Raw genomic sequence first — 27,859 nt, forward strand, 5'->3', positions numbered from 1 at the left:
GCGCTGCTCGCCTTTTGTTCGGGCAGGAGCGGGGCGGGCGGCAGTGCCCGCGCAGGGAGCGGCGCGCAGGTGAGAGGGGCGGGGGGCACCGGGGGGGGGTGGCTGGGACCGGGCGGTACCGGGGCTGGGGTGAGGACCGGGAGGGGTCCCGGGGTCAGCCGGGGTTGGGGAGGGGGCACCGGGAGGGGGCACCGGGAGGGGTCCCGGGGCTGGATCCCGGTGTAAGCGGGGCTGGGGAGGGGGCACGGGGCGAGAACCGGGAGGCGGCTGGGGCTGGGGAGGGGGTCCCGGTGTGCGGAACGGGAGGGGGATGGTTACGGAGGGGGTCCTGGTGTGAGAACTGGGTGTAATTGGGGCTGGGGAGGGGTCCTGGGGTAAGCACCGGGAGGGATTCCGGGGCTGGGAGGGGTCCGGTGCGAGAACCGGGAGGGGTCTCGGGGCTGGGGAGGGGTCCTGGGTTGTGAACTGGGAATAGCCGAGGCCGGGATGGTCCCGGTATGAGGACCGGGAGGGGTCCCGGAGTCGGGAAAGGTCCGATTTGAGAACCGGGCGGGGTCCCGGGGCTGGCGAGGGGTTTCGGGACGTGAACCGGGAGTAACTGGGGCTGGGGAAGGGCTCGGGTGCAAGGACCGGGCGGGGTCTGGAGCCGGAGAGGGCTCCGGGGCGAGAACCGGGCGGGGTCCCGGGGCTCCGTCCCGGCCGGGGGCGTCGCTCCCGGGCTCGTTCCTCTCCCCGCGGGCGGAGCAGGTCCCGTCCGGTCGCTCCCCGGGGCGAGCCCGTACCGGGGGTCGGGTGGCGGCTCCGTGCCGGTACCGGGACCGGGTGGGAGCCGTTCCCCGGTCCCCCCGCGGGGCTGGCTGGAGGCACGGCCGGGCGCTGCCCAGCCGGGAGGAGGAGGAGGGAGGAGGAGGAAGGAGTTTTCCCGTCCGAAACCCCCGCGAGAGGCTGACGGCGAAAATCCGAGCCGGAGAACACGAAGGGGGGGGGGGGGGCAGAGCGAAACTGGCTGGCGTTTGGGGAGCAGCGAGGGCTCTAATTGCGTTAGCTGAGTGATTAGCCTAATTAATCAGGTTTGCAGCGCAGATGAAAGGATAATGCTGAAATGTCGCTGGGAGTTGCCCGCCGAGGGCTGTCGTGCAGGGAGAGGTGGCAGGAGCACGGGTGCCTGCTGGGGAGGGCATGGCTGTGATGGGAGAGCACCTTGGGTGGGGTCCCAGTGTCCCCAGTACTGGTCCCGGGCCCCCCAGTTGTAATGGTGTCACTGTTGGGGTGACAGCCTGACCCCGTGTGTGCTGGCAGCAGTGTCCCCATGCATCGATCTCTCCTCCTGTGTTGGGTGCTGGGGGGGGTCCTGCCCCCAGCCCACCCCTGTGGGGGTCATGGAGCAGCCGGGTGGGTCGTGGTCCCCTCCCGGGTCCTTGTTGGTGCCTTACCAGGGCAGGCGGGGAGGGCGTGGAGCACCCAATTAAACTGTCTTTATGCATCTGAAGCCTGTAATTGCACCTTGCTTCAGAGGATTTCCATAGAGTGTCATTAAAAATAACAATCTCCTATTGCAAATTCGGCTTAAATACGAGGATTGTAGGACGGGAATGCCAAGAACTCGTGGCTCTGGTGGTTGAGGTGTTCTGGTGCCCCCTTCAGAGCTGGCTCTGTGGCCCCACGGGTGGTGGTGAGCTGGTTTTGTAGGGCGCGAGTCCCCGGAGCTGTGTCAGCTCCAACAGTTGGGGAGTGCTGTGAGGAGGCAGGACGGGCCCTCCCCTCCAAACAATGGCTCTCCTGCTCCATTGTCTGCCCTGGTGCAGCCTCCCTGCCCCAGGAAGCTCCTGCAACAGTGGGGGGGACAGCCAAGGTCTGGGTGTCAGAGCCCCTCGTGCCCTGTCCCCACGGGGGTCCCGGTGTGCAGCGCTGGTGGCACAGCAGAACCCAGGTTGGATTGCACCTGGAGACCTTGAGGAATTTCCCCTCTGGTCCTGGTGCTGTGTTTTAGCATTGCTATTGAGTGCTGCCCTAATCCTGTTAATTCTCCCCCTTTGTTTTTCCCCCCCCACCACCACCTGAAATCCTTAATCAGATCTAGCAGCTGGGCCAGGCAACTGCTCTGCAGCTGCGAGGCTTTTTCAGCGGAGGCTGTGCCTGTGCTGAAGACGGTGGCTTCCCTTCGAGGCTGTGGTTTGGTGTGGGAGCATTTGCTGGTGCTTGGCTCCTTATCGCACTTCCACATCTTGGGGCTTCGGCTCGCAGATGGCAGAGCCTCCAGGAGGGGAGCTGGGGAGGGTGGGGGCTCCACGCAGGCGACTTGCAAGGCTTTAATTGCTGCATCCGTACCAAGCCCTGAGATTTTAAATCCTAAATCAGGTTGGCTTCTAATTCGCAGAACCTAAAAAGAAATTGAAGGTCTCTTAAAGCCTTGTGATTCTACCTCGGATGTCTCTTGGCACCGTTTCCAGCTTTCACCTTCACTTCAGCTGGTGCTTTCCCAGCCAGGCAGGCTCTGGGATCACCCAGCAAATGGGAACTGGTGGTGGCGGCTCTGGGTCCCAGCTGGTCCTGTGGGACCTGGGGTGTCCCCAGCTGGGCTGTGCAGAAGTAGCTGTGGACCTGTTGGCTTGTAGCCTTGAATTTGGTGCAGCATTTCTCACTCCTGCAGGGGTGGTTTTACCCCAGTCCTGCAGGGCTGGGGATGGAGCAGGCATGCTGCCTCTGCACAGGGGAGCAGCTGCCAAAAAAAAGTCTTAAAACTTGACCTAAGCAGCTAAAATAACACATCTGTGTTTGAACTGCTGCTGGCCAGCACTGAGCTGCAGAATGCTCCAAACCTTCATCAACCCACAGCCCTGCTGTGCCCTGTGGTGCTGTCCCAAAGCTGGCCCTGCACAGCCCAAAATCTGGGCCATGCTCAGGCGTGTTGCTGCCTGCTCCTGTTCAGCCCGTTAATGTTCACCTGAACATTGGGCTCCTCCTGGATCCCATGTCCTGCAAGGGATCGGGTGCTGGAGGGGACTTTGGGGTGGCTTGTTGGGTGCGTGCACCTGCACCCCAAAGTTTCAGGGTCTGGCAGGGGGAAGGGGATGCTCTGGGTGCTGCATTAGTCCTCCTTCTGCTTCCCTTGGGATCGTCCTCAGCCTGTGCTTGACCCTGAGTTGGGTTTTGGCTTGCAAGCTGCTCCCTGGGTTATTGCATCCTCCTGTCATGGTGAGGTGCCTCTGAGTGCCCTGGGTGTCATCCTGCTCGGCTGCAGCACGCTGCCCATGAGCATCACAGTAATGTTTCCTAAACAGCTACGGGGGGAGTGGGGCAGAGGAGGATGTTTCTAATTAGCCAGGGGTTTGGAGTCTCTAAGTCTGCCATCCCTACTTAGTTTTGCTGCGGATGCTGACAGCCCCGGAGGCATTCCATAATGCTTCGGTCGCTCGGATCTAAAATCCCTTTAGAAAAAGGGCAGGAGCCTTGTGCTGGAGCAGGGCTCCTTGGGGCTTCGGTTCTCTACAAGGTGCTGAGCAAGGAGCTGCTGGCTCAGACGTGGAGCTGCGGAGGGGGCTGATTCAGGATGCTCGGTGCTTTCTGTGTATCTCTTCCCGAGGCTGTGAAGATGAGCAAGTGCCGGTGCCCTTGTGGGGTCAAGCAGCATTGCCTGCTTTGGTGCTTGAGACCCAGCCTGGGACTAGGAATTGGCCCCGTGGCATCTTCTCTGTGACCTTGGCGAAGGTCCCTCCTCCAGGTGGGGATGGAGCAGGGGATGCTGTGCTGGGGGCAGGAGCCAGAGCCGAGCACCTCGGGGCCCTGGTGCCACCAGGAAGCCGAGTGCTGCCAGCATTTTCCAGGGCGATGAACCAGCTGCTCCCTGTTGGGGCGTTTAATCCTGCTTGGTGCTGTCCTGCTCCTTTATCCACATCCCTGCGGTCTCAGGATGTGCCTCGGTCCTGCTTTCCGAGGTGCTTTGCTGGGCAGAAGGTGTTTGGTTCTTTGCTGTTGGAGACCTTTGGCTGCTGTAAAGAGCCTGCTGTAATCACTGTGACACGCGGGCTGAGCCCCGGTGACAAATCATTAACTTGCTCCGACAGGCTGGGTGCTGACGGGTGTTGGTGATAATTCCTCGTGAAGCATTTGAACTTTGCAGATGTAATGCAATCGGATGGGGAAATTAAGCTGGGGCGCAGCAGCCCTCAGCCCAGCTTCCCTTCCCTCTGTTCTTCGCTGGCAGAATCAGGGCCAGGTGGCAGAATCGTGTGTTTTTTGGACACCATTATTCTAGCTGGAGACAGCATGCGAGCCTCCAAGCCGAAATCTGAAAAGCCTGCAATTATCGTGTTCTTAAAGGACAGTTTGTTCCTGGTGCTCTTTAAAACAAAATAATTTCTTCTTATCCAGATGGAGTTATTGTGATTAATTGCACCGTGCCAGTTTCTCCTTCCTGTGGACAAGCAACGAGTTCCCATCTTTCCCAGCAGTGTTCCCGATGAGATTGGTGATCTCTTGTTGCAGGGGGGATCTGCTCAGCTGTGTCCTCCTGTTCCTGGTGCCCCCGTGGGTCTCCATGGGTGCTGGTGACCCCTAGGAGAGGGGGAGCGTGGGTGCTGTGGTGGCACTTGAAGGTTTTTACCAAAACCACCTCTTCTGAATGCATTTGAGACAGGTCGAGGGGTGAGGCTGGGTGGGAGGTGCTCCTGCTCCATCCACGTTTAGCACAGCACCCAGCCTCGTGGCCGAGGGTGCAGGGGCAGTGGCGGGTGCTGCTGGAGCAGGGTGGGGTGGGAGGAGGTTTCCCACGTGTGGGAGAAGCTCCTGCTGATGGCAGAGGATGGGTGTTGGCTCGAGAGGGTGGAGGGGAGGCTTAAAGCTTTCCTCCCCCTGGGGAGAGGCCGGTGCCCTGTGCACACGGGGTGTGAAAATACCTGACCTGGGCAGAGCCGCAGGGATGCACGCAGGGAGGGAGGAATGTGGGTGCTGGTGGCCAGGACAGAGCTGGAAAGGGCTGGCTGGGCTCTCAGAGGAGAATTATTCTCCAGGGTGACTTTGTGCCTCAGCAGGAATGTGTTTTAGGACAGGATCGCTCCGCCCTGCGCTGCAATCAGGGTGATTCCTGCACTGGCTGGGTGGGGTGGGGAGCTGGGCTGGGCTGCAGGTAGAGCCCTGCAGCGCCTGGTCCCACCTCTGAGCTCTTCCTGGCCTTGAAAAGGCTTGGCTGAGAGTCTTGTGCCTTGATCTGGGGGGGAAAAGGGCAGCCAGAGACACCAGGGACCTGTTGTGGCCATGCTGTAGGGTGACCCTAATGGCCAGCATTGTGCGTGCCCCCATGAGGGAGGGATGTGCAGTGGGTGGTACCTCGGTTTGGGATGGGAAGTGCCAAAATATCGCAGTGTGTGTGCTGGAGCTGTCAGTAACCCTGAATTTGGGTGAAGGCAAGGCTTGGGGCACGTGTGTTTCCAGCGAGCTGTGCCCTGATGGAGAGCAGAGAGGGGGCTGTGGGGGGGATATGGGGCCAGGACTGGAGCCAGGTGGGGGGGGAGCAGAAATGGGCTTCATGTGGGGCTCTGAGCAACTCTCAAACACCTGGTTGGGAGCAGCTGAGAAAGAAACAGGGCTTGAGGAGCTGCCTCTGGTTATGGGGCGTGGATTTGGACAGCAGCTCCCGTGCCCATTGCTGCCCACCTCGAGCCACGTGTGGCTGCAGCCCGTTGGGTGTGCAAACGGTGGCCGGGAGCCCCTCTGGGTGTGCAAACAGTGGCCGGGAGCCGCTCTGGGTGTGCAAACACCGCAAACAAAGGCGGCCAGCTCCTTTGTCTGAGGGCTGGCGAGGGCAGGGCCGGAGCGGGGCTGATTGGGGTGCGCGGTGCCGCGCTGCTCCCCGCCGCTCTCCTCCTCATTAAACTTCAAGCTGCTCTCTCATCCCCCTTTGAATCCTTTGACTTCTCTGCGCTGTACAGCCCTCATTGAAACGGCTTGCGCGAGCAGGGCTCTGACTTTAATGCATCCCATTGATGCCGGCAGGGTCTTGAAAAGCTCCTTTCTCTCCATCCTTGCGCCGCTTGTTCCTGCCATGGATCCTTTTCAAAGCTGCTGAAGCTTTTACGCGGCGCTGGCTGTCTCGGCTTCGTTAGCTGCCGCACGGCGGTGGCACCGTCACCTCTGGGCTGTGGCTGCCCCAGCCCTGCTGCATCGTCCCCGCTTTGTCTGAGAGGCACCAAATAATCCTCCTGCCTCTCCAGGCGCCCGGGGAGGACCGGAGATCACTTGCGTGCAGCAGAAGTGCTTCTAAATAAAATAGTCTTTCTTTTTTTTTCCTTGCATGGTATTTGTTGCACTGCCTTAAATACCTCTTTCCTTCTCTTAAAAGCCCAAGTAACTGTAATTACCATCGCTCACGTGCTTCCTGCAGCCCAGCTTGCCAGGACACAATGGAGCTCCAGCCCCGCTGCCCTTTGTTCTCTGCAAGGCTGGGGGGGTGCTGGGGGGCTCTGACAGCTCCTCTGCCCCCTGCCCAGCCAGGGCAGCTCCAGGATCAGGCCCTGCCTCGCACCACCACCACGTCAGGGTCTTGCTGCCTGCTTCTGGACACCCCAAGTCTGTGATCTGGGTTTTGGGGGTGCTCCCGTGCCCCCACCTGCTGACCTAGAGGGGCTGGGTCCTGCTGAGCACCTCAGCCCCCAGCCTGGGGTTCGCTCCCCTCCTGCAGCACCGTGAGCCCCATCCCCAGCATGCCAAGGAGCCCCTGGGCAGTGACTATTTCTGCCTCCAGCAGCATTTATTGCTTCCCTGCTGCTTCTCCCAGGCAGCTCAGCTGGAAACCGGTGCCAGCGCTGGGCTCCAGAGGCTGCGTCCTGCTTGTCCCCAGAGGAAGGGGCTCTCCGGACAGGAGGATGCATGTTTACTGGAGTCTACTGGAGTTTACTGGAGACTTCCTCTGCAGACGGTGTCCGTGGGGAGATGATGTTGTCTGGCTGCTGATCAAATAATTCTGGAGACAGATGAGCCCTCTGGCCGGGGCTGTGCAGCGCTGGTGGCTTCCTCTGGTTTTCCACCAGGATGCCTGGCTCCAGGAAGCAAGGGGGGGGGAGGATTTAACCTTTTTCCTGCCCTGTGCTGGTGTGGCTGGAGCTGCTGGCCTGCCTGTGCTGTGGGGCTGCCCCTTCTGGAGCAGGTATTTCCTTGTGTGCCCTGCTCGCTGCTTTCTGCACAGAGAGCTCTGCCTGGTTCCTGGCTCTTGAGCTGCCGGGGAAGGCGAGGGTCCTGAGGGTCCTGCTTTTGCGTTTCTGCATGCTCTGCTGCAAGCTGCTCGCCTCCAAAAGCCTCAATGTGGCTGTGACGGATGCTTCTGAAGGTCAAACCAGGCTTAAGCAGCATCCCCTGCCTGCAGTGTCACCTGCCAGCTCGGTCCCCGCTGAGGAGCGGGGACATCTGAGGACAGCAGAGGGGATGGAAATGCTTGTGTCAGGTGTGAGGAACAACAGGATGCTTGGCGCAGGATTCAGGAAACATCTCCCTCTGCTTCTGCAGCCTCTGACACTTGCTCCGCTGGCCCTGTCACCTTCGGTGCCACCAGCTTCAGCCGCCTGTGGCAGAAAGCAAACCCACAGCGGTGCTGGGCTGGTGCCCATCAGCGGGGCGATGCTGCTGGGGCTGTTATAACGGGGCTGGTATCTCACAGGAACACCCGTGCTCATTAGCCTGGGTCTGTTCTGCTGCTCGTAGCCTGTCTGGGGCAGATCACCTGAGCCCGTCGCAGATCTGAGCAGCTCCGCTCGCTTTTGATGTCTCGGAGGCTTGCGGCGCAGACAGGGAGGAGGGCAGCAGCGGGGGGGGTGGGGGGACGGCTCATGCATAATGCACAGCTATGGAAAAAGGCAGCGTTTGAGCCCAACTCGCGGGTGTTTGAAAAAAATTAAGTGCTCGTCAACCGCCTGTGAACTGCAGAGCAGCCGTGGCAGGTTGGCTGAGTGCGTGCGGATGGGAACGGGCCCCTCCTGCCAGCTCCGGGTGCCGGGGTGCTCCCACCCACACCTCGTCTGTGCCGTGGAGGAGCTTTGATGCCCTTGGCTCTGCTCTCCCCTCGTCCAGCCCTGTCCAGGGCAGCTTTCCAAGTGTTGGTGTGGGGACCTGGCAGGTGGCTGGGGCTGCTGCCAGGGCTCTGCACGTTGCTGCTCGCTGGGGTTGCTGATGGCTTCGGTGAGCCCTGCCGGTGCCAGCTGCTCCGTGGTGGCACCGTGGGACCCTTCCTGCCTCCCCCCTCCTGCCCCAGCCTTGTCCTCTGCCTGCTGCTGCCCTGGTTTAGGGCTGGGGGGGCTCCTCAGCTCGTGATCCAGGCACCCAACCTGTTTGTGGTGGCTGGTGGCTGTGCTTTGGTGGCATTTTGTCAGGCTTCCCAACGCCATGGTCACCAAATGGGGAGGGCTTGCTTTCACCAACACCCCCTGACATCTGAGCACATTGTGGGGCTTTGCTGGAGGATCTGGGGCTGGCTGCATGCTGTGCACCCCCCCAGCTTGGCTGCATTTGCCCTTGGGGCTGCGTCTCACCCCCCTTTGCTCTGCACTGATCGGAAAGCCCAGCTCCAGCCCGCACCCTGCCATGGGAATAACCTGCCTCCCGCGGCCTCCATTAGCAGGGCTGCCTTTTACTGCCTTATAAACATGCATTATGCACAACCCATTAAAGCCAGAGCAGCGTGCAGCTCGCTGCTTTACAGCTCCGAGAACACCGAATTGACAGGAACAACCCCCCACTGCCAGGAAGGCTGTTGGAGGGGGGGCAGTGGGGTGCAGGATGCTCCGGCCTCGCTGCGCCCTGACCTCCACCCCTCCTCAGGAAAGGGTTTGGGTACCTGAGCCGGGATGTTTTCCCGGTGAGTGGCGGCCTGTGCCGCTCGCCAGGGCTCGGCTGCTCCTTGGGAACAGCCCGCAGCGCTGGGGCGAGCCGCGCCAAGCCCGTGCGCGCCGCCCTGGCCCCCCCCCAGCTCTGCGCAATCCGCGTCCTCTGCCACCACCCAACGCCCTGACTCACTTGGGTGGTGGGGTACCAGGGCTGCCCACCCTGTGGGGGCTCATCCTGCCGCCCTTAACTTACTCAGGGACGACGCTGGTGGCAGTGCCAGCCTTTACGGACCCCCAGATTTTCCCCAAAAAGCTCGGAGCTGGCTCGGGGCCACGGGCACGCGGCCGCCCTGGTCCAGCCTGCTGCATGAATCAGTGCTGGTGGAGGTGGTAATTACGCCTCTGTTTGGCAGAGCTGCTCCCAGCTCCGCCGGGCGCCGCGCGGCAGCTGCTCCCTTCGCCTCTTATCGAGTCTGAAACTCTGACTCATCCCCTCCCCGGGCGGCCTCGGCTGCTGCAGGAGGCCGGGGGCTCGCTGAGTGCCCCCCATCCCGGCCGGGGGCTGCGTGCGGGGTTGGTGACTCAGCCCTGCAGCTTCCTGCCCCTGTGGGCTGGTGATATCCTAATATCCTCCTTTGCCTCTCCTCCCCCAAATCCCCGAACTACCAGCAACAAAAAAAAAACAGCTAAAAAGTACCCCCGAGGTGGTTGGTTCTGGGTTTGGGGACGGAGCAGCCGTGCTGCATTTGGGGATCGGAGTCTGGTCCCCGAGACTCTGGAGCAGCCAGACAGGGCTGGAGCAGGGCTCGTCCTGCCGACGGGCTTCCCTGGAGGCCCAGGCAGCTGCTGGAGGCTGGCAGGGAGCAGAGCAGGGAGCGGAGCGTTCCCGTCTGCCCCAGCCCCGCGGTGACTCACGGCATCGCCATGCGCAGGAGGCGGCTGCGGGCGGGAGCTGCTCCTCTCTGCTTGGGATCTCCCGTGGGTCCCGGCTCCCCTTTGCTCCCGGAGCCTCCCACGCTGGTGTTGGGTGCCGGGACCCCATGCCCAGGGTGTTCCCAGTGCTGTGAGCCTCCCTGCTGGGGCTGCTGGGGCAGCTGGAGCAGCGTTGCCACCCCTCTGTGATAATTCATGAGCACCAGCTGCTGCTGGCCCCTCTTCCCGGGGGAGGGGGCTGCCCCACTTCCCCCTCCCTCCCCTCCCCAGGCTCTGACGCCAGGTTTCTGGCTGTTCCCTGATCTGTTTGCAGCCATGGCGCACCGTGAGCATGGGGACGTGCCACATCTTGGCTCACCCATTGCTGGATGAGTCTCAGGGGGACCATGCTGGTGTCCCCCAGCCTAACCCGGCTGCTTGGGGACCCCCAGGAGCTGGTAGTGAGCGTGCTGCTGGCACCACACTCAGCACAGGGAGCACCCAGACCGTGGGCACCCAGGCTGCCACGAGAGAACCGAGCCACTGGCTTCGTCTGCTTATTTTTAGGAGCGTCCCAGCAGAGCCTTTGAAAGATTTTATTTTATTCCCAGAGTCCCAGCCTCGTCCTCAGCTCGCTGCCAGCTCCGCTCTCCAAAAACCTGGTTTTTAAACAGCCTGCGTGCGGGAGCGGGGAGGCCCCTCTGCGCTTCGGCACCGAGGTGCTGAGACGCGGTCTCGCGCGGCGGGCGCTGGCAGGCGGGCGGGCGGCTCAGCGCCGGGTGCAGCCACGCTTCGTGTCTGAACACGAGCAGCAAAGTGCTGAGCTGTGGGTTCGTCAGCTCGGTGCCGCCTTTCATCTCGCTTGGGGGAGGAGGGCAGATAGCGATCTGCTGGCGGGCTGCGCCCGGGCGGCTGCGCTCGGCTGCGGTGGGGGCGCCGCCGGGGTCCGTGGGGCAGGAAGGTGCCGCGGAGAGACCCCGGGCTCTGCCCTACAAGCTGTCGGCTCCCTGCCCCGCAGAGCAGCCATGGAGGTGATGAACATGATGGAGCAGCCGATCAAGGTGACGGAGTGGCAGCAGACCTACACCTACGACTCGGGCATCCACTCCGGCGTCAACACCCAGGTGCCCTCCGTCAGCAGCAAGTGCCTGGGGGACGATGACGAGGTGTACGGGAAGCAGTACACCATCAAGAAGACCACCACGAGCTACTGCCAGGGAGGAGGCCAGAGCCAGAGCCAAGCACAAGGTAGGGGTCTGGGGGGGCAGGATGCCATGAGGGTCGGCTGCCAGCTCAGCTGCGTTTCTGCTTCCTTCTTCCACCTCCCCCACGGCTCTCCCGTGGCCTGTGCTTACCGTGCTCCTTCTGGGCACTCCTCCGCGCAGCCTTCCACACCCTGGGAGTTGTTGCTGCCTAAAATATCCTCCCTCCCGTCCTCCTTCCCCTGCGCCCGAGAGCTCTGGCGTCGAGGGCGCGCAGCCAGAGCCCGCACTGGTGCTGAGCTGTGCGCACTCATCCCAGCCTGCCGCTCGGTTGGCTGCGGAGAGGAACATCTGATCCCAGCCCACGGGTCGGCCGTCTGCTCTGCTACCTGCCTGCTCGGGAAACCTGTCTCGCTGTGCCTGGCAAAGCCCTGGGTACACGCTGTAAAGCCCTGACAGCCCGCTCGCCTTCCCCCGCTGCCGCTGGGGCGAAGCAGACGGTGGCGCAGCCCGCTGGGCTGAAGGAGCTGCTTCCCCCAGCTTTATCCCCAAAAAGGGGGCAGATCTACTCTAGTCAAGTATGTGGCTCGCCTCATATGGGTCCTGGAGGGCTGAGCTGTGAGCTCCCAGTGGAAGCAGAGCCCTGTGGAGAGGGACAAATCCTGCCCGGTCCCTGCTGTGGGCTGCTGGGGACCACAGGTCTCTGCTGGGGACATTCCTGCTGCTCTCATCCCCGCAGCCCCAACCAGGAAGGCTTCCGTGTCCTTCTCCTAATCCCCAATGCCAGCCGGTCGTGAGTTGCAAACACCCTTATTTTTTTAATTAACGGGCCTCGTGTGACAATTGCTTAATCACGCCGCCTAATTGAGCGTTGTCTTATCTCCACGCCGCCCTATCTGTTTACGCTTGGAAGCGCCGGCTCCTCGCAGGACGTGCTGGGACTGCTGACGTGGCTGGTGCCGCGACGCTCAGCTCTTCTTGCTCAGCTCCTTGAAATTTGGGGAGCTCCTTGAAATCTGGGGAGCCTCCGAGAGACCCCGGCCTTTGACATTGCCTCCTGCTCTCTCCCCGCAGCAGATATGGAGGCTCAGCTGGCCATGACCCGTGCTCAGCGTGTCCGGGCTGCCATGTACCCCGAGACGGTGGAGGACCGCTCCCTGCTCATCACCACGCAGGTGGAGGGGCAGCAAACCAACGTGCAGCGCCTGGCCGAGCCCTCGCAGATGCTCAAGTCTGCCATCGTGCACCTCATCAACTACCAGGACGACGCCGAGCTGGCCACCCGCGCCATCCCGGAGCTCACCAAGCTGCTCAACGACGAGGACCCGGTAAGAAAGCGTGGTTTGATTGCACCTTTCTCTGGGCTTCCAGCTGCAGGGCTCCCTGGGGGTGCTTCCCCAGCAAGGGTGGCACAAACGGGGTCCCGAACCGCTGCTGCCATCCAGCTCCTTCCCTCGTGGTGAAGTCCTGTGGTTACCTCTGCCCTGCAGCAGGATGGAGCCCACCTCTGCAGCTTGTCCCTGCTGCTCTGGCACAGCCCTCGTAGTCCTGGCCTTGTTCAGGCTTTTTGCCCACTCTCAAAGCCCCAGACCCTGCTGCCTGCCCCCTTTTCCCTGTGCCGTGGGTCAGACCCTGCGCTGCGAGGTGGGCAAGGCTTGTGCCAAGCAGCAGCCCTCGATGGGGGCACCCACAGCAGAGCAGGAACCCTGGTGTGCCTTCGGGGGGCTGCCCTGGGACTTCTTCCACCCACCAACTCCTCTCCCAACCCCAGGTGGTCGTCAGCAAAGCAGCCATGATCGTGAACCAGCTCTCCAAGAAGGAGGCGTCCCGCCGCGCCCTGATGCAGTCGTCCCAGATCGTGGCGGCTGTGGTGCGCACCATGCAGAGCACCAGCGACCTGGACACGGCTCGCTGCACCACCAGCATCCTGCACAACCTCTCCCACCACCGCGAGGGCCTGCTCTCCATCTTCAAGTCCGGCGGCATCCCGGCCCTCGTCAGGATGCTCAGGTACGGGGGTGCTGCCGGGAGCTGGGCACGGCACCGGGGTTGGCCCTAAGAGGGTGGTGGAGTCAAGATGTCCCTGCCAGGCTCACTGGGGCAGAAAGAAGGGAAGGGAGGGCTCATCCTCCAGAAGAAGGATAGGTCCTGCTTCCTCCCGTGCCAAAAAAAGACCCCACCAGGAGCCTGAGGCCAGCAGCAGAAGGAAGAGCTTCTTGGAGTGGCTCCGGAGCAGGGCCACGAGGATGCTCAGTGGCCGGAGCCCCTCTGCTGGGAGCTGGGTGGCTCAGCCTGGAGAAGCTGGGGAGAGCTTGTGGCAGCCTTCCCATGCCCCAAGGGGGCCTCGGAAAAGCTGGGGAGGGACTCCTTGGTTGGGGGGTAGCAATAGGACAAGGGGGGATGGCTTTAAACTTAAAAATATATATATATATATATATAGGTTTAGATGAGATAGATTATTAGATATGAGATATTAGGGAGGAAATTCTTCCCTCTGAGGGTGTGAGAGCTGCCCACAGGAGCAGTGGGTGCCCCTAGGAGCAGTGGGTGCCCCATCCCTGGCGGTGCCCAAGGCTGGATGGGGATTTGGGGTGCTGGGCAGGCAGAGAGGGGTGCGGGCAGCGCCCCGGGGCCCCGCTCGCAGCGTGGGGAGCCCGGCGGCGGCCGCCGGCGCTGACGCGGCTCCTGCGCCTGCAGCTCGCCGGTCGAGTCAGTCCTCTTCTACGCCATCACCACCCTGCACAACCTGCTGCTCTACCAGGAGGGGGCCAAGATGGCCGTGCGCCTGGCCGACGGGCTGCAGAAGATGGTGCCCTTGCTGAACAAGAACAACCCCAAGTTCCTGGCCATCACCACCGACTGCCTTCAGCTCCTCGCCTACGGGAACCAGGAGAGCAAGGTGAGCCCCGGGGCGAGAGGTGAGACCGGAGAGGGGGACAGCTGCCTGACCTCATAGACCAAAAAGCCCAGGAAGGTATCAGGGGGCAGCTCCCCCCAAATCTGGGCCGTGTCACCCCCCCGGGCCGTGCCTGGAGGCAGAGCAGTGGCGCTGTCTGCGGCGCTGTCGCGTCCGACCCCTCACGGGCAGGACGTCCCCGCCGGCGCAGACGGTCCCAGTCTGGCCGGTAAAGCGGCTTGGCTGGGTTTCTCCCTCTGCTGCTCAGGGCAATGGCTCCATCTTTGCTCTTGGGGTGCTGCTCTGGGCTGCTGCTCTCTCCTCCTACGCTCGAGCTGCTGCAGCCTTGCCTGGCTGCACGGCGCGGGGTGCTGAGGTTTGGTCCCCGGAGCAAATTGAGGGGGTGATGCTGCCCACCCCACCTCGTGGGACAGGGGTCTGCGGTGCACAGAGCTGGTGCTGACCCTGTCCCCTTTGCCCCGCAGCTGATTATTTTGGCCAACGGAGGACCCCAAGCCCTGGTGCAGATCATGCGCAGCTACAACTACGAGAAGCTGCTGTGGACCACGAGCCGGGTGCTCAAGGTGCTGTCGGTGTGCCCCAGCAACAAGCCCGCTATCGTCGAGGCCGGTAAGAGGCTTTGGGGCTGCTGCCTCTGCAGACAGCAGGATGATTTGGGATTTGGGGTTTTTGGGGTGATGCAGCTGAGGGTGTCCGGCCTCCTTAGGCTGCTCCCCAAGCCACGCTTCGTGCCAGGCCCCAGAGCTGCAGGGTTTTGGCTCGTCCTCCTGCAGAAGTGACTCCTCCTGGTCCCATTTGCTCCTTGCCCCTTGGGGTGGCAAGTGACCCCTATCCAAGGGGGGGGTTATCCTGCTGTCATTCCTCCCCCGGATGGCTGCTGCCATCTCCCAACCAATGCACAGGGCACTCTGAAGCCTTCCACATCCAGGCAAAACCACCTGGTGCCTGGGACAGCTTGCTGAGGTGCTTTCCTGGGCCCGTGCGTGGGCAGGAGCCGGCCCGGCTGGCGGGCAGGGAGCTGCCTTCCTGCACCACATTTAGCCTCCGCTAAGCCACAAGGCGACGTCGTGCGTTGGAGGCCACAGTCGGGTGGCATCCAGCCCGCCCTCGCCGTGCAGAGAGAGAGCTGCTGCTGCTGCTCCCTTTTCCTCTCCGCTGGGGACGCTTTGCATGTCTGGATATTTATAGCCTGCTCGGTGTCTCGTTTCCCTGGCAGGCGGCATGCAGGCCTTGGGCAAGCACCTGACCAGCTCCAGCCCTAGGCTGGTGCAGAACTGCCTCTGGACCCTGCGGAACCTCTCCGATGTGGCCACCAAGCAGGTGAGAGCTTCAGCACAGCTTTTTGGGGAGCACCTCGGGGCTGTCGGATGGGTGGTGCGCCAGCGTGCCCCTCTCCACGGAGCCCTGTGCCAGTAACAGGATGAACCCAAAGCATCATCCTCGTGCTGCTCAGCATCCCCGGGGCTGCTCGTTGCTCTGGCTCACGGCAGCAGCTCCTTCCCCCAGCGAGGATGCTGCCCTGGCACCGAGCCCCGGGAGCCGTGGGGCTCGAGGGTGGCCCTTGCTCTTCCCAGCCCCTCGCCGCCTCCTGATGCGTTCCCCATGTGGCGCTCGGGCTGCGGCTCCGCACGGATTAGCGCCTGATGCAGTGTGGAAACTATTTGGGCTGGCGGTGGAAGGCACGCAGCCGGGTCCCCTGGCTCGGCTGAGCGTGGGGGGGACGCGTGGCTTTAACCCCTTCCTGGCCCTGCCTGCACAGCTGGGCCCCGGGGCTGTGGTCACCCTGGGACAGCTCGGGGAGCACTGGCTCCTCGCATTGCTCTGAGCAGCTGGAGGCTGCGTTGTGGGTGCGTTTCCAGCAGGGAAAAGTTGGTGGAGGAGATGTTAAACTCGAAGCGAAGCTGCGCATGTCTGGGGCACTGCCGTTCGCTCTGCCCAGACGATGCTGAGAGGTGCTGGGAGCAGTAGCAGGGGTTGCACAAGCTCTGGCGGCTGCAGATGCACAAGCCTGGGGCTCGAAGGAGAGGGGATTGGGTCTAGGGGGGAGCCCCCACGGTTGGGGCAGGCATTCTGCCCATGTAATGGGGAGAAGCTCTGACACCCCAAGAGGGGAAGAGCTTGCATGGGCAGAATCTGGCCATGTTTGGGGGAACTGCTCTGACCTCCCATCTCGGCTCCTGCAGGAGGGCCTGGACGGCGTCCTCAAGATCCTGGTGAACCAGCTGAGCTCCGACGACGTGAACGTGCTGACCTGTGCCACCGGCACCCTCTCCAACCTGACCTGCAACAACAGCAAGAACAAGACCCTGGTGACGCAGTCGAACGGGGTGGAGGCCCTGATCCACACCATCCTGCGGGCGGGCGACAAGGAGGACATCACCGAACCGGCCGTGTGCGCTCTGCGGCACCTCACCAGCCGGCACCCCGAGGCCGAGATGGCGCAGAACTCCGTGCGGCTCAACTACGGCATCCCCGCCATCGTCAAGCTCCTCAACCAGCCCAACCAGTGGCCACTGGTCAAGGTGTGGGGTGGTTCTGGGGGGGGATTTGGGGGCTGGACTAGAGGGAGCCTCCAGGCTGCTGGTCCCTGGTGGGGTTTGCAGCTGGAGGATGGAGGCAGCGAGCACTGGTGGCCGCTGCAGTTTCCGTAGGGCTGCGTCCTTGGCGGCCGCTAATGGGAGGAAATTGCTCGTGCTGGGCTGCTGCAGTGAAATCAATCCTCGCCCCCCCAACCACCCCCGCACTGAGGGGGAGGCAGATCCGGTATGGGAGGGTGTGTGGGGGGTGCAGGAAGCTGGCGTCAGCCTGTGCTGCAGAGAGAGTTGGTGTGGGGGCAGGCAGGGGGGCCTACGGGGTGCGCTCACACCTCCGGTCCCTGTTTGACAGATTTCTTTCCCCCCCCGGTCCCTTCTCCAGGCTACCATCGGCCTGATCCGCAACCTGGCCCTGTGCCCGGCCAACCATGCCCCGCTGCAGGAGGCGGCCGTCATCCCCCGCCTGGTCCAGCTGCTGGTGAAGGCTCACCAGGATGCTCAGCGTCACGTCGCAGCCGGCACGCAGCAGCCCTACACGGTGAGCCCCCGTGGCAGGGTCTGGCCACGCTGCCCGTGCCCCTTTTCCCAGGTCCTGACATGGCCTGGTGTCCCCACGGGGTGGCACGTCCCCATGGCGTGGTCGTGCCCCGGTCTGGGGACGCTGGCTGAGCGTGTGTCCCCTCGCAGGATGGCGTGAAGATGGAGGAGATCGTGGAGGGATGCACGGGAGCGCTGCACATCCTGGCCCGGGACCCCATGAACCGGATGGAAATCTTCCGGCTCAACACCATCCCTCTCTTCGTGCAGGTCAGGGGCTGGGGACACAGAGGCTGTGCTGTGCCACCTCCCAGCTGCTGGCACGTCCCCATGGTGGGCTGGGAGCCGTGGCACTCAGCTGGCAGCACCTAATGGGCTGCACCAGGACCACGAATTCAGCCGTGCCGACTGCTTCACGCTGTCGTTTCTCTCTCCTGACAGCTCCTCTACTCGCCGGTGGAGAACATCCAGCGCGTCGCGGCCGGCGTGCTGTGCGAGCTGGCCCAGGACAAGGAGGCAGCAGATGCCATTGATGCCGAGGGGGCCTCGGCTCCGCTCATGGAGCTGCTGCACTCCAGGAACGAGGGGACAGGTGAGTGCAGCCGGCCTGAGCCCTGCTGCCCTTTGTTGGCGTCACCGAAGCAGGAATCCTCGGGCTGACCGTGGCGAGGAGCCGGGGTCCCTGCGCCGCCCGGGTCAGCGGCGCCTCCTGTCCCTCCGCAGCCACCTACGCAGCTGCTGTGCTCTTCCGAATCTCCGAGGACAAGAACCCCGACTACAGGAAGCGTGTGTCCGTGGAGCTCACCAACTCCCTCTTCAAGCACGACCCCGCGGCGTGGGAGGCGGTGAGCACGGCACCGGGCACGGGGGATGAGCCTCGCAGGGACGGGGCCACCTTTGGAGGCCACCTCCTGCCTCCATACCCTGTAACTGCCTCCTGGCAGAGCTGGGATGGGGGTGACGGGTGGATAGATGGAGATGGGAGGTGGCTGGGCTGCAGCCTTGGCTCTCCAGCAGCCCTGGGTTACGGGACGGGGCTGGGCACCGCGTAGCCATGGAGCGTCGCGCACACGCGTGCACGTTCCCCACGTCTTAAAACCGTGTCACCTTCTCCCGTAGGCTCAGAGCATGATCCCCATCAACGAGCCCTACTCAGATGGTGAGTACAGAGCGAACCCTTCCTGTGGGGCCCCGCAGCGAGGCTGAGCTGGTTTTAAATGCTCTCAGGGAGCTCTCCAGCAGCTGCCGGGCCTGCGTGGGGACGCTCAGCTCCCCGAGAGCTGTGCCCCTCGGCTCCGCGTTGTGCCCGCAGTTTTTGGGGCGGGGGGTGGCAGATGGCCCCGGTGTTCCCCGCTACCCAGGACAGGGGGGAGCAGGAGGACAGCTGAGCCCGGGTGCTGCCCCCACCCCAGCACCAGGAGCTGAGCTGCTTGTCCCTCATCCCCCGGCAGAGCTGGACCCCGGCTACCGCCCCATGTACTCGGGTGACATCCCCCTGGACCCCATCGACATGCACATGGACATGGACGGAGACTACCCCATGGACGCCTACAGCGACGGCGTCCGGGCGCCCTTCGCCGACCACATGCTCGCCTAAACCCGCGCCCCAGACCCCGCACCAGGTAACGCCGGGGGGGTGCGCGGGGCGCTGCCCCCCGAGCCCCCCGCGCTGGGTGACGCGAGCTCCCTCCCGCCGCGCCGCAGGTGTTTCCTCCATCCCCAGAGGGTGGCCCCAGAGCTGAGCATTCGCGAGAAGGACTTGGGAGACAGAAGTGCCTGAGAAGACAAACTTTTCCATTCCCACGAGAGGTTTTGTTTCTCAATTTTTATTATTTTTTTTTTTCTTCTTCGCTGTGGGTCTGTGGAGAAGGTCCTTCCTCCTGGGACTGCTTCGAGCACCTACTGCCGCATCCAGCATCCAAGATACTGTTTCTGAAGCTTTAAGACACACAAACCTTGCATCATTATCAACCTTTTATTGGCAAAATAGTCTTTTCTATGAATATATATATTTCTTTTTTATTTTTAATATGGTGCCAACGGCTTTAGCCGTCTTTAAGTTTGTGCTTTCTAACTTCCCCACTACTCGTTCTGCGTGTTAGTGTTCTAGGAAAGGAATCTAACATGAGAAAACCCTTTGTCTTCTGCGAACTCTGACTTACTTAATCAGGCCAATCTGGAGTTTGCTGAAGACAAATGGTCCCATGTCCCAAGACCTTCGTTTTAGCCATCGGGATGTCTGCGGTTTAATTCTTTCTGATCAGCCGTTGGGGAGCTGACTTTGTGTAACTGCCTGTCCTAACAGTAACAATAGAGAAGTGACTCCAGCATTAGGAACCGTGTCCTTGTAACTGATCTCTGTTGCACATTTTAACCCGTTTCCCTTCTTTTTGGTGAGTGGTGTGTTTCCGTCCCCTCTTTCCTTACCTAATGACTTTTTTTTAAAAAGAGGCTCTAGAGCTGAGGGTTTAATGCTCCGACTGGAAATGGATGGACTGTTACTGGAGTGTGGTTCAGGAATGGAAGATTTTATTATTTCTGTAAGTTGTTTTTGTATAGACCAAAGCAAAGAATAAAATAACCCCCCCCAGCCCCAGGTTGTCACGAGCCTGTTCTTCCACCGCCTCGGGAAGGTTGCGAGTCCCTTGGGGAAGGAGGGCAAGAGGAGGCACAGCAGCACCCGGCCTTGCTCTTAGCCCTCCTGTCGCCGGGTGCTGGGTCGTTAGTATGCCGGCTCCATCCAGGCTGCTTGTCTGATCCGTCAGGAGGTAAAAACTCCCGGTAATTAAGATGTTTGTTCATTAAGCAGCATCACCGGCGCCTCATCTCTGCTGCTGCTGCAGCACGGAGCTCGTTTTAATGAGCTCCAGGGGATAAACGCGCGCGCTGCGAGCGAGCCTCGGTGATTGATAGAGCGGAGCCGGGACGGAGCTGCAAGAAGCTAGGCTTAGAAAAGTGATTTACTCCAGTCAGACAGGGTCGCCTTCTCCTGCCTTCGCCTGGCTTTAATAGCAAGAGCAGATGGCAGAAGGAAATATTCTCAACTGAAATGCTAACTCTGACAGCTGCTCCCTTGGAGAGCGATGTGGAAGCGGCTCCAGGCGCCAGGCTGGGATCGTGCTGGGAGGTGGAAACTGTTCCCGAAGTTACCCGCGAACTTCACGGCCGCCCATCTGCTCGGCGGCCTCCCCTCGTCCCCTGCCACTCGGCACAGGGACCTGTCCCTGGGAAGGATGCGGGGGACGGGGACAGGCACTGCCAGGAGCTGCCTGCCTCAGGCTTTCCCACAGCACTTTCTGGGGCACGAAGCTCCTGGATGAGGCTGTCAGGAGAAGAAAACCCGCAGCAGGTTCATGTGAGGCTGCCTGCAGAGGCAGGTGGGGGTTTGCCTACAGCCAGATACATGCTAGGGGTGGGAGGGTGACATGGGGGTGGCCCTGGGATGCCCATGTCCCTGTCCCAGGTGGGTTTGTACCTCTGCCCTGTGCCAGCTGGGGGCTGCGTGCGCTCCTTGGGCAGCAGTGAGGGACCCGGGGAGAGCCCAGCCCCATGCCACCAGGGCAGTAGGGACACGCAGAGGTGTGCCTGGTGGCTCTTGGGGTGCTGCAATCAGTGCACGTGGGGTGAGATGTGCAGCACCAGCACGGCACGGAGGAGGCAGCTCCCTGCAGCTGCCTGCGCTCTGCTGCAGCAAAGCTCATTTTGTGCAGCCCCCGGCGAGGCACTAATCGGGTGGACACGGCTGCCACCAGTGCTGGGAGATGGGAGCTGTGATCAAAGGGACCTGGGAACAACGTCGCGGCCATTCCCACTCGCTGTCAGCATCGGCTCCTCTCCAGCCTTGTGTTTTTGCTCAGCTCTGCCGCGGTGGGGAGGCGAGGTGGGGGCCCAGGCTGCTGCAGGGCAGGGCAGGGTGTGAAGGTTTGCACGTCTGCCGTCCTATGCTGCCCATCCTGCTCACCTCGAGCCGCTCAGGGCCCTATCCCTGCTCTGTGCTGCACAACCCCAGCAGCCTGGGGCAAGGACGAGCTGAAGGGCAGGGGCAGAGGGGTCGGCGTGGGCAGCGGGGCTGCCTCCAGCACCACTCCATTGGGGTGGGGGAGCATCCTGCACCCTGCTCAGCCCCGGGGCTGTGGCCAAGCATCGCTGCAGTGGGGATGCAGCCTCGCTTCCCATCCCAGCCTGTGCCAGGATCAGGGCCCAGCAAGACAACACAGCCAGGGGCTGCCTTCTGGGGGCAAGGGGGGGGCGCATAGGAGCCCCAGCAGGGCAGCGATGAGGCTTGGGGGCACGAGGCCAGACCCAAGCATCCCTTTGCTTGCAGGAGCCCCTGCAAGGGGTGGGCAATGGGGAGAAAAGCCCCCAGCCCGGGCTGGGGGGTGCAGGAGAGCAGCCGACCCAACCGCGGGGGGGTTCAGGCGCTGACGCCTTGCGCTGGGAACCCGGGGCTGCGGTGGCCGGGGGGGCTCTGACCGGAGGCAGGGACCTTCCCCCGACCCTTGCCCGCAGACCCCCGGGCAGAGAAGCTGGGAACGACCCCCCCGGGGCTCCCCCCGCCTCGCCCAGCCCTCGGCTGCATCTCCGCCCTTCTCGGTCCCCGGTTGCCACCTGCCGGCAGCTCCGCAGTGCCACGGGGCTCCGCTCGCCCTGGAGTTTTGGCCGTGCCAAGCCCGGAACCCCCCCACCCGGGGACCCCCCCCCCACCTCCATCCCATCCCGACCCCTCTCAGGGATGCTCCGGGTGCCCCAGGCTGGGCAGTACCGGGGCCGGACCCCCCCCCCGCGCATCTCCCCGTGGCAAAACCGCAGCTCCCCAGCTGGGAGGGGGGGGGGTTCCCTCGCTGTCACCCCCGCGCCCCCCCAGCCCCGTGCGGTGCCGGTGCCCCCTCCCTACCCACATCGAGCATCGCCCCCCCCCCCCCCGCATCCCGCTGCGGCAGGGCTGGGGATACACCGACGGGGCGGGGGGGGGGGGGGGGCGGTTGATTTTTTTAGGGGAGTTGCGGACAACGAAGCCGCCGCCTCTCCCGGGGTCCCCCCGGAGCTGCGTGCCCGGGGGGGGAGCTCAGCGCGGCTCCGGGCCCCCGGAGCGGATTGGGGGGGGGTCCCGGGAGGCGGCGGGACGGACTACAGGTCCCGGCATGCCCGGCCGCGCTCCGCACCTGCCCGGGGAGCGGCTTTTGTTCGCGGCGGGGCCGCGGGAGCGATGGGCGAGGGCCCCGCGGCCGCCTCCGCGCCGGGAGCAGCGAGCGCGCAGCGGTGAGTGCGCCCCGCGCCCGGCCCCGCGCAGCCCCGGCTGCAGCCCCCGGTACCCCCCCGGAACCCCTCGGTACCCCCTCGGTACCCCCTCGGTACCCCCCAGCCCCCGGTTTTCCCGGTACCCCGGCCCCTCGCCGGGGCGCACCGAGCTGCGGCGCTCTCGTGCGCACCGGGCGCATCGCGCCTCCCGCTTGGTTCCCCCCTTTTTATCCCCCTCTGCTCTCCCCGTTTTTCCTTGGCACACCGAGTCCCGGCACCTCCGGGCACCCTGAGCACCCCCCCCGGTCCGACGGGAGCCCCCCGAGCCGTGCCGGGCTGTGCCGGTCCCCGTTTCCCCCCCTCCCTCCCCCAATAATTCACTTTTTTCTCCCCATCCCCGCAGCCCCGCTTCCATACAGCAGCCCCAGCGCACTGAGCAAGTTTTCAGCTTCGCCAACAAAGTCTCCCAGCCCGGCTGGGATTCTCCCCTCTCTCGGCTTTAGTGGCCTGGGGGGGGTGGCAGCAGGGATGGGGTCCCCATTCCCTTGGGGATGGTTCGGCTGCGGGGCCGGGGAGGGGGCTCGGATGCGGTGGCCGGGCTCTGGTTGTGTTTTGTGCTCCCCGCTGCACGAAGCAGGAAGTCTGCACGCAGGAGCGGGGAGGGATTTTCCTGCTGTACGGGAAGAGGTTGATGCCACTGTGAGGATATTTCTCTAGGGGGAAGGGAAGGCGCAGGGCTCAGCCCTAAACCCACCGTGGGGTCACCCGTTGGGGGAGGTCTGGTGCCTGTGGCAAAGCATCAGGTGTCCGGGGGCCACAACGCAGCGAAGGTGGTGGAGCCGGAGCTGAGGCCTGGGAAGAGGGGGGGCCAAATTCCACCTGGGAAGTGAGGCGGCCCATGGGATTACCTGCTGGGGCAGACGTCCTTCCCCGATGTCCTCGGGTGCGGGGAGAGGCCCGTTTCTGAAAGATGCTTCGGTCAGAGGCTGCCTCCTGAACTCTGGGAGGGGATCTGATGGGCTGCAGGAGCTGTGGTCGTGCTGTGCCCTTCCCTGCACGATAGCAGGGATCCTCCAAGGCTGGGGACTGCTACAGGGATTCCTCTGGGGACGTCCCCTGGGCCAGGGCAGGGCAGCAGTGTCGTCACCCCCATCCCAGCACCGGGACTGAGCTGCTGCCTCACCTTTGCCCTCGCCCTGAGCATTGTTATTGCTCCTCCGCAGGCGTGGGAGCAGCCACACCAGGTGCTGAGCGGTGGCACCAGCCAGGCCTGGGCACCTCTGTCCCTCCTGCACGGTGACACCAAGCCATGCGTCCCCATGGGGAAGCTCCCCAAGTCCTTCTGCCCCTCCAGCCACCTCCCCCTGGCCCATGCCCTTGCAGAGTTTCCTCACTCCCCAACCCAGCCTCAGGCTCTTGCAGCAGCAGCTGGGGGGAAAAAATAGCCCGGAGCAAGCCTCGCAGCCCGCAGCACGGCTCAGCTGCTGCTGAGCTTCCTCGGCACGGGGTGGGGAAGGGGTTTGGGGGGAGCCCCAGCGCGGCTGCGCTGCAAGGAGGAGCCCGGGCAGGAGCTGCGTGACAGCAGCAGAGCAGGGCAAGGAGCAGCGAGTGCAGGTCTGCATGTGCAGCAGGGCACGGGCTGAGCCCTGCAACTCCTGCCCCACTGTTGGGGCACCCCCGGCTCCACCGTCCCCTGCTCTCGCCCCGTGCCCCCCGCCAGCCCCCGTGGGACACGTCCCCAAGTCAGCCGCTGGGCACCGCAGTGGCTGAACGCCGGTGGGCTGGCGGGGTCCGGGGGCGATGGGAGCTGCTCGCACGTGTCTGAACAAGGTCCCCTGCCCGGGCAGAGTTAATGGATGTGCAGGAGCTGGGCCAAAAGGAGACGCAGGGCTCTGTGCTGACGCAGAGGCTCGCTCCCCAGAGCCAGCGGCAGCGAGGGAGAGGGGCAGCGGCAGCCTGACACCTCGGCACGGTTGGTCCCTCTCCTTCCTGGGGGAAAAAATGGGGAGGGAGAGAGCCACCGGGGTGAGGGAGCCTTTCTCTAGGGCAGCACAGGGCAGGATCGGACCAGCCGGGTCTGGTGGTCCTGGTGTGGTGGGGCAGAGGGCCTGCGGGCGTGCTTTGGGATGTCCCTGCCACCCCGTGGCTGTCCCACGTGCCAGGCGCAGGGTGGCCCTGCCCTGGTGCTGTGGACGTGACAGCAGCCAGGCAGGAGCACGTGCCAGGAGGGAGGGCAGCGACGTGCCCGGCTTGGACCCACTCCTGGGGCCGAGGAGCTGCCGCACGCAGCAGCCCCCCCGCTGCAGCACAGATGGGGGGCACGGGGCTGGCACGGGGGGCTCCCACCCTGCAAGGTGGTGTGGCCAGCGGTGGCCACGGCCCGAGCTGGAATCGCTGGAGGTGCCGGGAACGTGTTGGCTTTATGGCCTGTCTCATGATGTGTTTATGGCTGGGCTGGCACGGCCGCAGATGCTGCCCGGCCCTGCCCTGGGCGCACGGCAGGGCTGCGCTCTGCGTCTCATCGGCGCTGGGGTGGAGGATGGCAGCTGAACTTTGCTCGGCGAGGTGGGGCTCCCGAGGGCTCCCGCGAGAGCTGCCGGCACCGCAGCCGTGCCCGCCCGCTGCCGAGCACCTGGATTGGGGAACGGGGTCCTGCCCGGTCCCCTCGGAGCATCCTCTCCCCCAGCTGGCACCCATCCGGACGTCACCAAATGTTTGCTTTGGTGCCGAGACCCCGCGCCACATAGCGGCCACCAGCTCGGGGGTGTGGAGCAGCGCTTAGCAGGTACGCCAACCCTGCGCCAACCCCAAAACCTGTAGGGCACTGGGGGCTGAGCTGGGGCTTGTCCCTGTGCTGGCTGTCCCCCTGGTTCCCCTGGCCCATGGGATGAGTTTTGGCGTTGCTGTCCAGGTCTCCCCAAAGCCCAGAACCCAGCAGTGCCACCGTGATGCTGCCCCCAGGGAGGGGCTCAGCCGGTGGGGAGGACCCTTAGGGTCCACACGGGTGCTTGAGGACGTGGCTGGGGGGCAGGATGCGTCCCTCGTCCCCCGTACAGCTCCCTAACACCTCCTTCTCCCCAGGTACCAGCCGGAGCAGGGACTCTGCCTCCTGCCAGCACCTCTCCGGGGGGCCAGGGAGGAAGGTGCGTCCCCCCATGGCAGCCGGCTCCCCCACGTAACGCCAGCCAAACTGGACACCGCGGTCCCGCAAGAGACCCCCCCCGGCCAGCGCCCCCCCGCCCACTGCCTCCCACCCGGCCCGGCCTTGCCGCTCGCTGCCCTGCCCCACGCTGACCCCGTGCCCCGTCGCGATGTCGCCACCATCACCGGTGGGTAGAGCCCGGGGTGCCGGTGGGTGTCCGTGGGGGACCGGGGAGAGGTGGGGGGGGTGTCATGGGTGGGACAGCTCCATCCTGGTCCCCCCCCTCATCCCGGTCCCATCGCGTGGCCACTGCTGAGCCACCATCCTGGCGTCCCTCACCTCGTGTCCTCATCCTTGGTGTCCCCAGCGCCGCTTGGCTGGGCTGAGCGCGGCCAGGAGATGGCAGCAGGACCCTTCCTGCTGGAAGCAGGGGGTGGAGGGGACGGGGAACTGGGAAGAGCTGGGGGGGGGTCCCTGTGTGCCAGCCACCCGGCGCTGGGACCCCCCAGCCCCCCACGCACCTCCTGAGTGGCTTTGGGGGTGGCACCAGCCCCAAACCCCGAGGGGACAGACGGGTCCAAGGGGTGCAAGAAGCTCTCCTCCGTCACCCCCCCACCCCATTTCTTTGCCCCCCCACCCCTCGGCTGACCCGCTGCCCCTCTGTCCCCAGACCTGTGCAGCGGCGGCGATGTCCCCGAGGTGGAGATCATCAGCCTGCTGGGTGATCAGCTGCCCCGCTACAAGCTGCGGGCGGACACCGTCTTCGGCTACGACCACGACGACTGGCTGCGAGCCCCCCCTGCCCCCCCGGAGCCCGCAGCCCCCCTCACCCCCCAGCAGATCGCGGAGACCCTGCAGTATTTCCGTGAGTGCCCCCGTCCCGCGCCGTGGGGCTGGGCGAGGGCAGTGGGGCGCAGGTGACGGGGTTCGGGCTGGTTGGGGGCTGTGGGGGCTGTGGGGGTGTTAATCGCCGTTAACGGGATTGCCGGCGTGGATTTCCTCGCCCAGAACATCCCGGGCTAATTCTGGGAGCAGCTTCTGCTGAGCCGAGCCGGACGCTCGCGGAGAGCCTCCGACAGCCCCCAGGGACCCCGGTGTGTCCCCCCTCCCCGTGCCCTGCATCTCTCTGGGGTGGCACACCAAAGGGGACACCCGTGTGGGGTGTTCTGGTGGCCCCAAGTGCTGCTGTGTCACCAAAACCAGCCTGGAGTGGCCAAGGGGGTGTGGGGCTGCTCCTGCCAGCAAAGCCCTGTGGGGTTACGGGTACCTGGGGAGAGACCCCCGCAGCCCCCTGGCTGGGGAGGGGGCGATTCCCAACCAGGGAGCTGCGAGGCCCCTTCCCAGCATGGGGTCAGGGTCTGGTGGGCACACAGAGGGGTCTCTGCCTCTGGTGCACGTGTGGTGGGGGCAGGATTAGAGTGAGGGGCTGGGGGGGATGGATGTGGGGCAGATGGGGCTGGGCCCCGCTGCCAGCCTGGCTCCCTCTGCCCATATACGAGGGGCTGGGCTGGGGGTCACCCCCTGCTTGTGGCTGACCCCAGGGTGTTTCTGCCCCCCCCAGACCCTCAGCCCTGCAGCATCTGGGTCAGCAGGACCCCGTGCGTCGCCGTCCCCTCTCCGTGTCACCTCCCTCTCCATGTCAGCTCCCTCTCCGTGTCACATTTCCCCGTGCCTTGGCACCTGGGTGACGTTTGTGCCTTAGCGGTGTGGCGGGGGCCCGTGCTCCCTCATCCCTTCCCCCCAAAACCCTTAAGCTGCCATCAGAAATAGCCCCCTGTAATCTGCTTGCGCAGAGGCGCGGGGGACCTGCCCGGAGGAGCAAATCCCCCGGCGGGAGATTAGGAGGAAGAGGCTCCTGCTCGTCCTCCATGAGATGAGACGAGACGAGACGCAGGCTGTGTCCTTGGGGTGCTGTGCCCTTGGGGTGCCCTCGGGCTGTGACACCCCCAGGCAGAACCCACCCGCACAAGGAGTGAGGAAAGGGGGGCGCTGAGGGCGCCTGGGTCCTGCCCCAGCTCCCAGAGGGTTTCGTGGCTGTGGCAGGACGTGGTCAGGGTCCTGGATAGGATACAGGGAGGGGAGCGCGGGCCAGCGGGTGGGAATCCCGCAGGCAACTGGATGGTGTGATGCTGAAGGGCAGCTCCTGCCCCAGCCTCATCGATTCATTGATTAGCTCAGTGCTAATGAGGAAAGGCACAGGGGGCGGGTGGTGTCATGGTGTGCATTGTCATCACCAGAGGTAATATCCTGCTGGAGGAGGGCTCTGCACAGCCCCGTAGGGTCCCAGACCCCTCTGCCCTCCTGCCCACCACCCCTGCGCAACGTGGCAGCCAGCTCCTCTATGCTTCAAGGGATTTATTCAGCACAAGGGCGTTTGTGGAGGTGCTGGGGGTGCCAGCCGGGGAGCGTGGGGCACCCAGGACCTATAGGGGACAGGCATATGCCAGCCTGTGATGGGGCTCAGAAAAGGGGCTGCTGAGCAGGACAGGTTTGAGGAGGAAGGAAAACCCCTCCCGTGGGTCCCAGCACCACACTGGGCACCCAGGCGTGCAGCGTTTGCATCCTGC

General features: G+C 64.0%; 2 protein-coding genes and 1 long non-coding RNA gene across 9 annotated transcripts in view; 2 read left to right on the forward strand and 1 right to left on the reverse strand.

Moving 5' to 3' along the window:
- JUP (junction plakoglobin) lies at positions 1-19,505 on the forward strand. Of its 3 annotated transcripts, none has more exons than XM_084496356.1 (15): positions 1-69; positions 10,741-10,970; positions 11,999-12,252; positions 12,696-12,934; positions 13,622-13,823; positions 14,306-14,450; positions 15,058-15,161; positions 16,025-16,363; positions 16,758-16,913; positions 17,063-17,182; positions 17,354-17,504; positions 17,636-17,757; positions 18,032-18,071; positions 18,364-18,534; positions 18,617-19,505. In XM_084496356.1, exons 2-14 carry the CDS (start codon positions 10,748-10,750, stop codon positions 18,507-18,509), a joined length of 2,241 nt encoding a protein of 746 aa, XP_084352482.1. In that variant the 5' UTR covers positions 1-69; positions 10,741-10,747; the 3' UTR covers positions 18,510-18,534; positions 18,617-19,505. The 3 variants fall into 3 exon arrangements, with proteins under 3 accessions (XP_084352482.1, XP_084352483.1, XP_084352484.1); XM_084496357.1 differs by having other exon boundaries at positions 18,783-19,505; XM_084496358.1 differs by having other exon boundaries at positions 12,002-12,252.
- LOC311422868 lies at positions 19,420-23,644 on the reverse strand. The gene is made up of 2 exons (XR_014685512.1): positions 23,059-23,644; positions 19,420-20,234 (listed from the first exon to the last, which is right to left on the reverse strand). It is a non-coding gene; the product is annotated as an uncharacterized lncRNA (long non-coding RNA).
- Positions 21,881-27,859, forward strand: part of HAP1 (huntingtin associated protein 1) — a 14,061-nt gene continuing 8,082 nt past the window's right edge. For 2 of the 5 annotated variants that reach the window (XM_084496345.1, XM_084496341.1), the window contains exons 1-3: positions 21,881-22,171; positions 25,232-25,479; positions 25,963-26,157. In XM_084496345.1, coding sequence (XP_084352471.1) covers positions 22,119-22,171; positions 25,232-25,479; positions 25,963-26,157 — 496 coding nt within the window. In that variant the 5' untranslated portion in view covers positions 21,881-22,118. The remainder of the gene's footprint in view (positions 22,172-25,231; positions 25,480-25,962; positions 26,158-27,859) is intronic. The other 3 variants (XM_084496342.1, XM_084496343.1, XM_084496340.1) reach the window with 2 other exon arrangements.

This window comes from Aythya ferina (assembly GCF_964211825.1).
Source record: "Aythya ferina genome assembly, chromosome: 23".
Lineage (NCBI taxonomy): Eukaryota > Metazoa > Chordata > Aves > Anseriformes > Anatidae > Aythya > Aythya ferina.